Below are 14,615 nucleotides of genomic sequence, written 5' to 3'. Positions count from 1 at the left end.
AATAGATCTGGTGCTGCACCATTGATACCCTACAGTAAATACATTATACACACGCAGTGTGACTAAATACACACGGATATATGTGATGTAAACAAGGGATCGATGTAAGCATTTTTTTCTGATATTTCAGAGAAAGCAAAAACTCCATTATCATGTATGAATCAGGATAGACATTATGAGGGTGACTAGGCCTTTCTGACACCTGTCTAGCCCACTCATATTCCTTGCATGGATACATGATTACAAAGAATACAGGGAACTTGTCATTTTGCTGATGTTAAGTGCTACACTCATAAGTGTATTTTCATTTTAGTTTTCCCTGCACCATTGTTATGTCTATCATTACTTTCTTAATGCTTTTAAATAGGCTGCAATTTTGTAGCTGAAACTTTGGTACTAGTAAATATGTATCAAAGCCCATTCTAGTCTCTTATGTGTACACAGTCTGGTGCTCAGTCCAGGGGATTCGGCACCTTATCAGTGCAACAGACAAAGTACACAACCAGCTCAATAAGGCTTACCAGTGCCTAGAGATTTCCTTGTGTTTATTGTATCAACTGCAGCGGTACCCCAGAAACATTGTAAATCAGTGCTGTCCAACTTCTATGGTACCAAGGGCCGGAATTTTTCCAATCTACATGGTGGAGGGCCGATAACGGAAGCCAGTGTTAGCCACTCCCTGTGTTTAGACCACACCCACTTTAAACCACACCCATGTTACCGCAAGACTATGTCCACATTAATAGCACACCAAAAAACCAAATGGCTGGTGCTTACTGCAGGGATCAGGGCTGGAACTAGGGGTAGGCAGAGTAGGTGGCTGTCTAGGGCGCCATCATTGAGGGGAGCACTTTTTTCAAGCGTTTATTTAAACATTTGTTTCAGTAATCATGGTCACCCAGTTTGGTGAAATAGCTCCTTCTGTGCGGTGCACCGCGATGTGCATACATGCGTGAATGATGTCACTAATGTGTTGGATGACAGAGAGAAGCAGAGAGCTGGCGGCCTGCTTGGTGTGGCTCTCGCTGCTCTCAGCCTTGCACAGTTGCACTGAACTGAAGACATTCTTTCTATTACTGTAAAGTGTGAAGCTTCCTGCTGGCACAGCCAGGTACAGATTTGGGGGCCATATGTTTGCTGCTGGGCGCTGGCACAGGTACATAAATACTTGGGGACAATATGATGTGATCAGATTTATTTTTGCTGTTGCTGACACAGATAAATTGGGGGCAATATGATGGCTGTATGATGGATGGCTGCTGGGCTTGCTGATACAGGTACAGGGGGCAGTAATATAAATGAAAAAGTGTTGTACATTTTCTTGCTTTCTTTATTTAAAAACCATCATGGTAAGGAGAGAAATTGTAATGCAGGACAGGGGGCACTGATTGAAGCTCTTGCCTAGGGTGCCAAACTACCTTGTGCCTGCCCTGGCAAGGATGCCACTCATATGGGAAAAAAGTTAAGTCATATTAAGACATAACCATAAATCCATATGCCTCCTCCTCCCCTGTGTATAATACAATACCCCAGCATATGATTAAACACCTTAGGGGCCACTAACAATACTTTTCAAATGCTAACAAACCCCCAGAACAAATACCAAAGTATGACACACACAGGGAGCATATGGAAGGCAGAACAGAGCAGGAGACAGGAATCAGGACCAGTCTAATATGTACTACATACAGTGCTGGTGCTCCATTAGCATTTTGTATAAGGTGTGAACAGGTGAACAATGTGGGCAGTTTCAGTCTGGGTCTCAGGTGTGAACAGTACAGGATTTTAGAACAGTGAACAATGCAGGGGATTAGTCTGAATTTGAGGTTTAGACAATGCAGGGGCCAGTCAGTCTCTGTAGTGATACCTTTTAAATTTTACATATGGTAAAAAGACACAGCAGGCAGATTTTGATGTAGAGGGCCAAATGAGGGGGGGTCGCGGGCCGCCAGTTGGACAGCCCTGTTGTAAATAATACAATAAACACAGGGAAGTCTCCAGCCACTGAATTGCATTGTACCTATCATCTGATTCTTCTATTGGCTGTAGTCCTAAACAATTATAATATACATAATTACATATCACCCTTATTACTTGTAACAATTATGTATTTAGGAAAGGGCAACTCAAGCAAAATCCTTAATCATTAATTTGTGCATGTTAGCATAATCAACAAAGAGAAAGCTAATTCTTGTAATTCTGCATTTAAATGGGCATTTTCCAACCAGTTATAAATTAATAAATCAAAAATATGTTTTGTATTGTATGTATCTCGCATAATAAACAAGATGCTTACAAACACTTTGTGATCATCTGCCTACTTTCGTTATAATCAGTCTCTTTGATCAAGTTTAGTATGAGATTAAGGCTTCCAGATTGCATGTGAGTTTCATGGAATAAGTTCTTGTAAATGCATTTAGGCTATGGGCACACAGGCTGTTGTCAGCTTGAGTATTTCTGCAGGCTGAGAGATTGATTTGAATTCAACCAGTCTGTGTGTGGTAACACATTGACCTCAGCTTTAGCTTCACTGTGTGTGACCACACACAGGCTGGCCTGATGCAGATCAATGGAGCAGGGACACTAAGCAGATCTGCTTCTCTCAGCCTGCAAAAATATGCAGGCTGACAACTGAAGCTAACAACAGCCTTTGTGCCCATATCCTTAGCAGTCGCATCAGTTGACTTTTGTTGTTATTTCTGAGAATGTACAGTAGTTACATGCCTTTCCATTCATGCTCTCTAAAGTTAATGAAACCCACCCAATCACACTTGCCAAATATAAATTGGGACAGGTCACTAAGAGGGCCCCATACCTAGCCCAATAAGCTGCCAACTTGGTTTGTAGGGGCTTATTATCATCTTTAAGAAATGATCCTGTTTAGAGTGTGAGAGCGGAGTGAGTTCCGAGAAAGACAAAAAAGTTTTAAATTAGTACTTTATAACTGTAAAAAGTATAGATTGTTTTGTATTCATTAAAAGAATGTGCAGGATAGAGTTTAATTCAACAGGTGCTTGATGTATCAGTTGATAAGGAAGTGAGAAAAACGTCAGCTTCTCTTCAGTTATTGTCAGTTTTCATGCACAGGACAAAGATACTGAATTACAATTACCAGTGGGTATAGATAGTAATTTTTTAACTCAAGATGTATTAGAGGCTATAGATCAATTAGATCTGGTAAATAGTACTAACATTATGTACACACTGGGTGAGACAGAAACTGCAGAAAATACCAAAATAATACACACTGATTTAAAGGTAAAATCACACTTTAACCCCATAACACATCAGGGACCATTTGTAGAGAGATTTTATGATTTGGTAATCTCAGATTTAAAAAAAACTATCTGATAAACGTGTGATATCATACAAAAACAATTTAAGCAAACAAGAATACCAAGCAATAAACTCTCAAAACGAATAATAATATAGTTATAAGAAACTCGGATAAAGGGGGTTCTATAGTTATTTTAAATCGTGAATATTATGAATCAGATATCAAACAACAACTTGGAGATACCAATAATTATGTCAAGTTGGAGGGAGATCCGACACTATTATTTCAGAAAAAACTATATGATTTTTTACAATATGGTAGAACTGAATGTATATTAAATGATAATGAATTACAGTATCTACAAGTGGAATTTCCTAAGATCCCTATTTTTCATACTTTCCCGAAGGTACATAAAGATCAATATAGACCTAAAGGACGTCCTATAATTGCAGGTATTGGATCCCTGAATGAGAAATTAAGTGAATATGTTGATAAATTGATACAACCTATGGTAGTTAATTTGCCTTCATACTTAAGAGATAGCGGAGATGCCATTAGCAAACCAACTGATATGGAATGGAAACGGGTACATCTGGGTTACAATGGACGTTTCAGCTCTCTATTCATCTATATTACATCAAGATTACATGCTCTATATTTTTAGTTAGATGAGATGAAACTATACACCCCACATCAGAACCAGTATATACTTGATGCAGTGGACTATCTACTAAGACACAATTATTTCATGTTTGATGGTCAATATTACTTACAGAGGTGTGGCACAGCAATGGGGGCAGTTTGCCCCCTCATATGCCAACCTCTTTATGGGGTGGTTTGAGACACATCACATACTCATTGAGAACAATCCCTATAAGAAATACATTAAAAAATACCATCGCTATATCGATGACTTGATCATCATTTGGGAGGGGGACAACCAACAACTAGAAAGCTTTGTAGATTACTGTAATGATAATAATAATAATATACGGTTTACATATAAGAGTGACCAATTAACAATGGATTTTTTGGATATACAATTTACAATTAAAGAGTCATGTATCCTTACTGATGTGTATAGGAAAACCCTAAGTAGAAACTCATTACTACATAGGCATAGTAGTCATCCAGAACCACTGCTGAGGGGTGTACCGACTGGGCAGTTCATCAGATTAAGAAGGAACTGCACCACTTGGGACACCTTTCACCAGAGATCAATGGAACTCTGGGATAGACTCACATCCAGGGGCTATGAAACTGACTGTGTCAAAAAAGCCTATGAGAATGCGATAATGAAAAATAGAACTGACTTGTTAAAAACAACAAAAAATAATAGATACAAACAAAAAGACAAAAGGATAAGATTTATAACGACATTCAGTACAGAGGCCAAACAAATACAAAGTATAATTCACAAACATTGGTCTATACTTGATGCTGATCCTATTCTATCCATTATGGACCTTAAGAAACCACAAATAGTATACAGACGTAGTCCTAACCTGAGGGATAAAGTGGCACCAAGTATGCTACCAGATATTAATAAAACGGACAACAGCAATTGGATGAAAGTCTTGGGCACTTACAAATGTGGAGCGAACATATGCAAATGCTGTCGTTTTATTAACAAATCAGATCAATTTCAGAGTACAAACACACAAAAGTGTTATAAAAATAGGATGTATGCAAATTGTAAAACCATGAATGTTATATATCTAGCCACATGTAGGTGTGGACAACAATACGTAGGCAAAACTACCAGGAGATTGAAAGATCGTGTCTTGGAACACCTGGCTTGCATAAATAGAAGGGACTTTTCATCTGCAATAGCTGAGCATGTAATAGATAAACATCAGGCGATGGAGCAATATGTAACTTTCCAAGTAATTGAATTTATCAAACTTGGTAAGAGAAAAGGGGATATAGAGGATAAATTAACAAAGAGGGAGTTTCACTGGATATTGACTTTGAATACTGCGAAACCAAAAGGACTTAACAAAGAAGGGGATATAAAGTATTTTATAAGATAATTGTGTGTGTTTGACTTTCGCATATTGACTCTATCATTATTATGATGGAGTTAATGTGTGACAGTCTTTTACATAACATCATTATGTGTAGAACCCCCTACTTTTCCCAGGTACTTCGACAAATTCATAACAATAACTATTTTGATTTTGATTGCAATAATTTCTTTTCATACAGTAACACCATTGGCTCAATTTGGTTTAATTTTTTAATTTCTTGAGTATATTTTGTCCAATACACTGAATTTAACAGTATATAAAAAATAAATAATGGAAAACAAAAATTGAACGAATGACCTACTGTATGACAATTAGTCGAATGCCTGTTCTAGCTCTCATGTGGCCAATATATATATATATATATATAAAAAATAAAAGAGAATGAATTTAAATAAAAACATAACCAGATATATATAAAAGGAGGTTTATTAAATCAGAAATATACAAAAGACCTTTAAACATAATTTTCTTGCTCTATAAATTACTTTAGGTACTAAATAACAGTTAAGAAGTTACAAATGTTTCCTTTTGCTGAAAAAAGTGACAGAAAATAAATAGATTAAATAGATACATGAATATATACAAAGAAATGTAACTTTATACAATATAGTAACATAATTAGCCCTCGTAGGAAATATACTTGTTTTTATAGTCATGAATATGTGCATTTAGTGTTTTTAAAAAACACATAATATTGCATTTAGTGATTTTAAAATACACAATATTTTGACCTGAACAAGGGGACTGGAGAAATACAAAAAAATTTTTCACTATATTTATTTTATTTATTTAAAAATAAGCTTTTGCAGTTGATGTTGGATATCAGTAGTGGAATTTTCTTACTGGTTTAGGTTTTAGCCATATGTACCACAAAGTGTGCCAAACATGTTTGCTTTATATGCTTTTTTCCCACAAAGTCAAAAGTAGGAACTTCAGACAGGACCCTTTGTTTGCTGTATTCAACTCCCCACTATACTTTAAGGTTCTGTTTGTAGGTATTGCATTACTGACAGGAATCTTCATTTAAAGTAACATTTTTAAATATTGGCACTAAAGAAAAACCTAAAAAATAGGAACACAGATGGTGTAAGTAACATTGTCAAAATAATACAGCATTTTGGTCAAGAGTACGCTCATTTTTAGCCTTTCTACTTTTCTGTCTTCAAAATAAATGGCCACTTACTTACGATATGTGAGACGGCTAGACTTTTTTGAGAAACCGAATTATGATTATCTATAGACACTTTTCTCAGAGCTGTTCGAAAGAAAAGGATATACCTTTGATTATGTTTACGACTAGGTTGGCAGGCCAATTGTGAGTAGGGATAAACTCTGGTTAATACTTTTATATTTCTTATTCTTCTAGAATAAGTTCCTTGTTTTTTATATCTTAAAGGGATACTGTCATGGGAAAAAAATTTTTTTTCAAAATGAATCAGTTAATAGTGCTGCTCCAGCAGAATTCTGCACTGAAATCCATTTCTCAAAAGAGCAAACAGATTTTTTTATATTCAATTTTGAAATCTGACATGGGGCTAGACATATTGTCAATTTCCCAGCTGCCCCAAGTCATGTGACTTGTGCTCTGATAAACATCAATCACTCTTTACTGCTGTACTGCAAGTTGGAGGGATATCCCCCCTCCCTTTCCCCCCTCCAGCAGCCAAACAAAAGAACAATGGGAAGGTAACCAGATAGCAGCTCCCTAACACAAGATAACAGCTGCCTGGTAGATCTAAGAACAACACTCAATAGGAAAAACCCATGTCTCACTGAGACACATTCAGTTACATTGAGAAGGAAAAACAGCAGCCTGCCAGAAAGCATTTCTCTTCTAAAGTGCAGACAAAAGTCACATGACCAGGGGCAGCTGGGAAATTGACAAAATGTGTCAGGTACTTACGGGTTGTGGTGGGTCCAGTCGGCGTGTCCAGTGTGTTCCAGCGTGTCCAGTGCGTTCCAGCAGCAGCACGGTGCGTGTCAACGACGTCATTACAGGGCGTCGCGGCGCTGGTCCCAGGGATCCAGGTGGCACAGTGTGATGACGTAGGCGACACCATTTAGCTCAGCGCAGAGGACTCCCCAGTGCTCGGACATCGTGTTTCCTGGCTACACTTTGAGTAAGTGATTCTTTAATTCTACTGAACTTGGTTTTGACTCTGCTTCTGACTCTCGAACCTTGCTTGGATTCGATTCACTGTTGCCAGCCCTGCTTGCTGTATGGTTATTCATTCTCATTAACCCCTGGTACTTCGTTTGGACTTGATTCATTGTTGCCTACCCTGCCTGTTATCTGACTACTCTACTACATTAACCCTTGGCACTTTTGCATAGACTATGATTTACTGTTGCCAACCTTGCTTGCCTGACCGACCACGCTTCGAATTAACCCCTTGGTATCCAGCCTTGTGTTCTCTGATTTGCCTACTGGAACATCCACCTGATCTCCCAGTGTTGTGGGGTTACGTGGCCTATCTTCTTCACTAGAGCCGACCTTCATTCCTGCTGGTCTATACGCCAGGACCTGTTACAGCTGACGCCAAGGTGCTTGCTGAGAACTTCTCCCGTGTCTACAGATTCCCGCTTCTCGCTGTTTACACTGCTAATCCCGTATTTCTCTGTACTCCCTGCAGTCACGTTAACCGGCACCTGAAGCTACCCTACAGATCAGAGTATCCAGTTAGATTCACAGGCTCCCATACCTCACCTTCACTAGCCTCCCTCTGTGCCTAATTGGGGGTTGTACTTGTGAGGGGGCTGTAAGGGTTGTCTTCTTCAACATCAGCAGTTCCTCCCCGGTCGGTAAGTCTGACAAAATGTCTAGCCCCATGTCAGATTTCAAAATTGAATATAAAAAAATCTGTTTGCTCTTTTGAGAAATGGATTTCAGTGCAGAATTCTGCTGGAGTAGCACTATTATCTGATGTGTTTTGAAAAAAAATGTTTTCCGATGACAGGATCCCTTTAAGGAAATATGATATAGGTAATAAAATATTGTTTAAAGGGATTCTGTCATGATTTTTATGGTTTACTTTTTATTTATAAATTACACTGTTTACATTGCAAATAATTCACTCAACCACTTAAAATTTTATTCTTCAACCAACACATTTTTTTTTAGCTGTAATATTGGTGAAGGTGGCCATTTCATTGCATTGTGCCTGATTCTGAGCTTTGAGAAGGAGCCAGCACTTCAGGATGGAACTGCTTTGAGACAACTATTATTTCTCCCCTTTTATTGTATTCTACTGTGATCCTAGGTCGTGTTTGCATTGCTAAAGGTGCTAGCTACCACTAGGTAGGGCTTGGGCAATGCAAACAAATCCTTCAGCAAAGGTGTCAGGTAGCTGCTATTTGGCTAGCTACCCATTGTTTTGTTTATAGGCTGCTAGGAAGAGGAGGGAGAGGTGATATCACTCCAACTTGCAGTGTAGCAGTAAACAGACTGAAGTTTATCAGTGCAGGAGTGCAGGAGTTAAGGAACTTGGGACAAGTCAGAAAAATTCTGGGAAATTTTCGGGAATTTCAAATCCTATATCTCTGGATCTACTACTCATTAAATGTTTTTTTGGTAAATGAAACCACTGATAAAGTATTTTATGTTATGCTTCCTTGTATTAGTGGCAGATTGGTGATAGGGTCTCTTTAAAACATAAATTATTACTTTTGCTACTTCATGTGGCCACATCTTCATTGTATGGTATTTCTAAACTGACAAAAAAATTTATGTGTGGAATAAAAAAAACACAAAAAATAAAATAAAGTGGAATAAAAAAATAAACACAATTCATCAGTGACTGCCCAGTTTCCTTATATCTATCGGGTAACAGAGATTCTCTGTTTGTTATCCTTGAGAAAGGTTAGTGTTTGTTGGGCTTCTAATAAAATATGTTAGTCCTGTTGGGTGCTATACTTCAATTGCAATTGTTATAGCTGTTATTATCAGCACCCAGGCAGTTGATCTTTAGTAAGGAGTGCTTCTCTCTCACTCCCCCTCCATCTCCAAAACAAGCCTATTGGGTGTAAATTATGTTTTTGGTTGACTTAAAGGGATACTGTCATCGGAAAAATTTTTTTTTCAAAATGAATCAGTTAATAGTGCTACTCCAGCAGAATTCTGCACTGAAATCCATTTCTCAAAAGAGCAAACAGATTTTTTTATATTCAATTTTGAAATCTGACATGGGGCTAGACATTTTGTCAATTTCCCAGCTGCCCCATGTCATGTGACTTGAGCCTGCACTTTAGGAGAGAAATGCTTTCTGGCAGCTGCTATCTTTCTGGGAGCTGCTATCTGGTTACCTTCCCATTGTTCTTTTGTTTGGCTGCTGGGGGGGAAAAGGGAGGGGGTGATATCACTCCAACTTGCAGTACAGCAGTAAAGAGTGATTGAAGTTTATCAGAGCACAAGTCACATGACTTGGGGCAGCTGGGAAATTGACAATATGTCAGATTTCAAAATTGAATATAAAAAATCTGTTTGCTCCTTTAAGAAATGGATTTCAGTGCAGAATTCTGCTGGAGCAGCACTAGTAACTGATTCATTTTGAAATTTTTTTTTTTCCCATGACAGTATCCCTTTAAGGTAATGAATTTGATGGATCCAATTATCAATGAATTATCCAACGAATTCTGAGTGACATAAAGCAGTCAAAGCAGCAGTTATTATTTTCTTAACTGTGTATATTTTTAACATATTGTATTTTATATATGTATATTATATATGGGACCTGTTATGCAGAATGCTCAAGACCTGGGGTTTTCCAGGTAAGGGGTCTTTCCATAATTTGGATCTCCGTAGCTAAAAATTTTTTTTAAATGTAATATATATTAATAAATTGTGTGTATTGTATAGTGCCGGGATTGTGGACAGGGGGCATTCAGGCAATTCTTTCCTGTTCAGATAATGATTCAACATTGTTTATAATATGTAAGACTTATTTAAAGACAGCCTGTCACCATAAGAAATAATTCCAAACCTTTTTCTATTGTGTTAGGCTATGGACACAGACAGGGCCGCCATTAGAAATCACGGGGCCCCGTACAACAAAATTTTTGGGGCCCCCTGGGCCCCGCCCACACTGACGACCAAGCTCCGCCCCATATCCCGCCCACATCGCAGTTAAAAGACCACACAGACATCAGCGCTAAAAAAGTAACCCCCCCCCACACAAGTTGTAAAAAGCTATTGATGGTCAGGGCCCCCTTATAAAAAAAATTGGGGCCCCAAAAAAAAAAAAATTAAAATTTTTTTTTTTTTAAAAACATTGGTGGCAGGGGCCCCCTGTTAAAAAAAACTTGGGGCCCCAACAAAAAAAAATGTAAAAAAAACTAAAAAATAAACAAACATTGGTGGCAGGGGCCCCCTTCTAAGTTAAAAACAAATTGGGGCCCCAAAAAAAAATTTGAAAAAATTTTTATTTTTTTTTGAAAAAAAAAAAAACATTGGCGGCAGGGGCCCCCTTATAAGTTAAAAACAAATTGGGGCCCCAAAAAAAAATTTGAAAAAAAATTAATTTTTTTTTGAAAAAAAAAAAAACATTGGCGGCAGGGGCCCCCTTATAAGTTAAAAACAAATTGGGGCCCCAAAAAAAAAATTTTTTTGAAAAAAAAAAAAATGGTGGCAGGGGCCCCCTTACAAGTTAAAAACAAATTGGGGCCCCAAAAAAAATTTAAAAAAAAAATAATTTTTTTTTGAAAAAAAAAAAAAACTGGTGGCAGGGGCCCCCTTACAAGTTAAAAAAATTTGGGGCCACCAAAAAGAAAATTAATTTTTTTTTTTAAAAAAAAAACCAAAAAAAAACAATGGTGGCAAGGGGCCCCTTACGAGTTAAAAAAAAAATTGGGGCCCCAAAAACAAAAGTTTTAAAAAAAAGATTGGTGGCAGGGGCCTATAGAATATTAAAATAATACATTGGTGGCCAGGGGATTAAAAAAAAAAAAAACACAAACTGGTGTTCAGTAGAATTGAACTCATGGCTTCAGTACTTCAACTTCGCCTCCTTTCGTGACTTCGGGTCTTTTCACCGCTTCAGGACTTCGGCTTCGGCTGTTTTCGTGACTTCGGGTCTTTGCGCTGCTTCAGGACTTCGGCTTCGGCTGTTTTCGTGACTTCGGGTCTTTTCGGCGCTTCGTGACTTCGGCTTTTTCCGTGACTTCGGGTCTTTTCGTCGCATCGGCTTCGGCTTTTCGGCACTTCCGCATTCGGCACTGAAGAGGCAAGACGTACGGCTCGGGCGCTCGTAAGGGGGGCCCGGATCTTCAAAAAAATGCAGCGCTGCCGGGCCCCCCTTCATGCCCGGGCCCGGTACGCTTGTCCCCCCTGTCCCCCCCTGATGGCGGCCCTGGACACAGATGCCAGGCCCGGACTGGGTTCTGGCAAATGCCAGAGGGGCTGCTATAAGGTGCCATAGAAAGTCAGTATTTAGTAGACTGGTGGGGGCTATTTGGACCTCTGTGTGAGCTGAGTGGGCCTCTGTGTACCTGAAATGCCAGGGCCTATTTTAATTCTCAGTCCGGACCTGACAGAGGCTGTTGTCAGCAACTATTTTCAGCCTGCAGAATTGGGCTGACCTCAGCCTGTGTGTGCACCCATAGCCTTAGTTTAGCTAAATAAAAATCACTATATCTACTATTTAAATCCTGTTTCCTCCAGTCTTTGCTGGAGTTTATAATAATTTAGTAACATAAATAAGTTTATAAAAGATATGGATGTTTCAGAAAAAAAGAATTTCATGTTTATTAGAAAGCGACTTTTATTATACAGCGTTTTATGTCTTGGTGATAGACCCCTTTTTCTGTAATTTTTTTAAATGGATTAATTACTTTTGATGTGTAAAGTGGGAGAAAATTAATTATCTTAGGTTTTATGTAATCTTTTTGATTTGACTTGTTCTTTTCTGTTCTTGTTTCATTTTCTAATGTATAAAGTGGGAGATAATTCTCTTGCATCTTCTAGCCTACCCCAGGTGGATCTGTGCATATAGATTCTGGGACCTCTGCAATAACCAGGGAGAGTCATGGGCACAGGGAGCGGCCATCACAAACACAGCCATTGAGAAACCAGGTCAGTGAATTTGTAGTTATACAGAGAATAGCTTCTTCTTTTAAATCTCTCCAATCCTTATATCTAGCACATAGTCAGCACATCTTTCTGCTGCTTTGCCTGTCATTAACCTCATTCACTGCTAAGAGGTTTTACTATAAGACAGCAATAAACATTAGGGGGGGGGGGGTTAGGAATCTTTATGAAATACTTTGACTAGTACATTAGTCATCCATTCTCCTCTTCATTTTGAATTTGTTACTTTAACAGTGGGGCTCATTTATCAATGCTGGGCAAATTTGCCCATGGGCAGTTACCTATAGCAACCAATCAGTGATTAGCTTTTTAAAGCCAGCTGCAAGAAGAACAATAAATGCAACAATCTGATTGGTTGGCAAGGGTTACTGCCCATGGGCAAATTTTCCCAGTATTGATAAATGACCCCGACTGTGTCCTAAATGTCTTGAAAGAATCACTCCGTTGGTAACACTTTCCTTGCAATTGGAAGGCTAAGGAGGTTTGAAATCAAACTAATATTCTAATTATAAATGCAAAAAAATATACTATTTTGTGTGTTCCGTGGTATAGAGTACTTTATTAAATAGTGCTAACTCTTTAATTGCAGGAACACATAATGGATACATATGATGAGATCTTGTATTGTATGTGTGAACAATTTAAATCTGTATTTGCATTTGCTTGTAATTCATGTTTTTGCTGTATACTGTGGAAATCTATAGCCTGCTTCTAAGTGAGAAGATAAGAAGATACAAAGATAAAAGCACAAATTGGTATACCCTTATATGTATGTATACAACCCTATTTAACCTTAACTATAGGTAGAGGTCTGACAAGGTCAGATGAGATAGCTGATTAAAAAAAATTAGAAAAAGAAACTCCACGAAATAGTTAATCCTATATCAATACCAAGTTAATTGAACACATTCAAATAGTTATTAGTAGTAATAAATTATAAAGAAAAAAGTGCTATGTAATAATTTAAGTAAAGTGCTAGTGCAGATAATTGCTGAGAAGTAATTCCGCCTCAGTGGCTAATAGTAATGATTACAGTTGATTATTTCCTAAACTAAAATTAAAATACCATACCAATTCATTCAAATTAAACCCATTACATACGCAAATTTATTAGTTAAATAGTTAGCCAAACTCAGATAATCAAACAGAGTTTGCAAATTGATATTGCAATTAATATTTGCCAGTAAAGTGCCAGTAAAGTGCATTGCTTACTGAGATAAATATATAATATATAATTAAAATGTTGAACAGGCTTAGTCAGTAGAACTTCCTGGGAAGATTCTTCCATATAAATCTGTTCCCCTTGTTTACCTGATACTTCAAAGTTGCATGGAATCCTTCCAGTTGCATCTTGAGAATCAGATGTAACTGTTCTCGGACTGATTCTTCAGAGCTTTGTAAAAACAATGACCCTTGCTTACAGTTTTGTTATGTTGTATATTTAAATTTTGCTTATATTACCATGCTAAGCCTCTCTTGATCATAAAATCTGAACTAAATATACTTTTGTGGCAAAGAGAGGGCTAAATACTTTGCTATTCTTTCTGCACATGATCACAGCTGTGCTTTCTACTCACCTTCACTACCACAGTGATATGTTTCCATTGCTTTTGGCCTGGCTGATACCCCTTTTCCCAAACCCAATCCCTCGCCTCCACATCTCGCAATCGCATGCTTCCTAACACTTCTGAGCAGACGGGCGTGCCCGCTTACCTGGTACCTCACCTGGCATCAGACCGCCATGGGGGATCCGTGCAGGTATTAGACAATGAGCAATGAGACTGTTGATTTGTGATTTTAGGCAGCTGCAGGACAGGAAACATGCAGATATTTGGATTAATTAGCTTTAAAGCTTTATCTTTAAGACATTTCAAAATATGTAACAAATTTTCCTGCATAGATGATGTTTTAAATGCTTAAGACTGCTGAAGAACGGTGCCAGAGACTGCTTCATGCTGCAGAAAATTCAATGAGGTTTGAATGGTATAATCTTTTTATTAATCATCTTTTAGAAATGAGGGATCATATGAGGGATCATTTACTGTGTTCATGAGAGGCGTAGGCGTATGATGGAGGCATCCCCCTAACTTACACATCATTCAGAGATGAAGCAGACACAGGTGGTAAGGGCAGGGCCTGTTGCGGCCTGTGTCCTTTGCTGCTTCCTAGCTGACACTGTGATCTGCATCTTGCACCGGCACGTGAGCCCCTTAGTCCTCTTGCACTT

At 38.2% G+C, this 14,615-nt stretch overlaps 1 protein-coding gene across 1 annotated transcript; it reads left to right on the top strand.

The window, feature by feature from the left end:
• Positions 1-1,867: 1,867 nt before the first annotated feature.
• Positions 1,868-12,379, top strand: LOC108711328. Its single transcript, XM_018252956.2, has 2 exons — positions 1,868-6,622; positions 12,266-12,379. Exon 1 carries the CDS (start codon positions 4,033-4,035, stop codon positions 5,308-5,310), a length of 1,278 nt encoding a protein of 425 aa, XP_018108445.1. The 5' UTR covers positions 1,868-4,032; the 3' UTR covers positions 5,311-6,622; positions 12,266-12,379.
• The last annotated feature ends 2,236 nt before the right edge of the window (positions 12,380-14,615 follow it).

The sequence above is a fragment of the Xenopus laevis genome, chromosome 3L, assembly GCF_017654675.1.
Source record: "Xenopus laevis strain J_2021 chromosome 3L, Xenopus_laevis_v10.1, whole genome shotgun sequence".
NCBI lineage: Eukaryota > Metazoa > Chordata > Amphibia > Anura > Pipidae > Xenopus > Xenopus laevis.
Note: the sequence above shows the minus strand (reverse complement) of the source record. Positions and strands in the feature narration are given on the sequence as shown.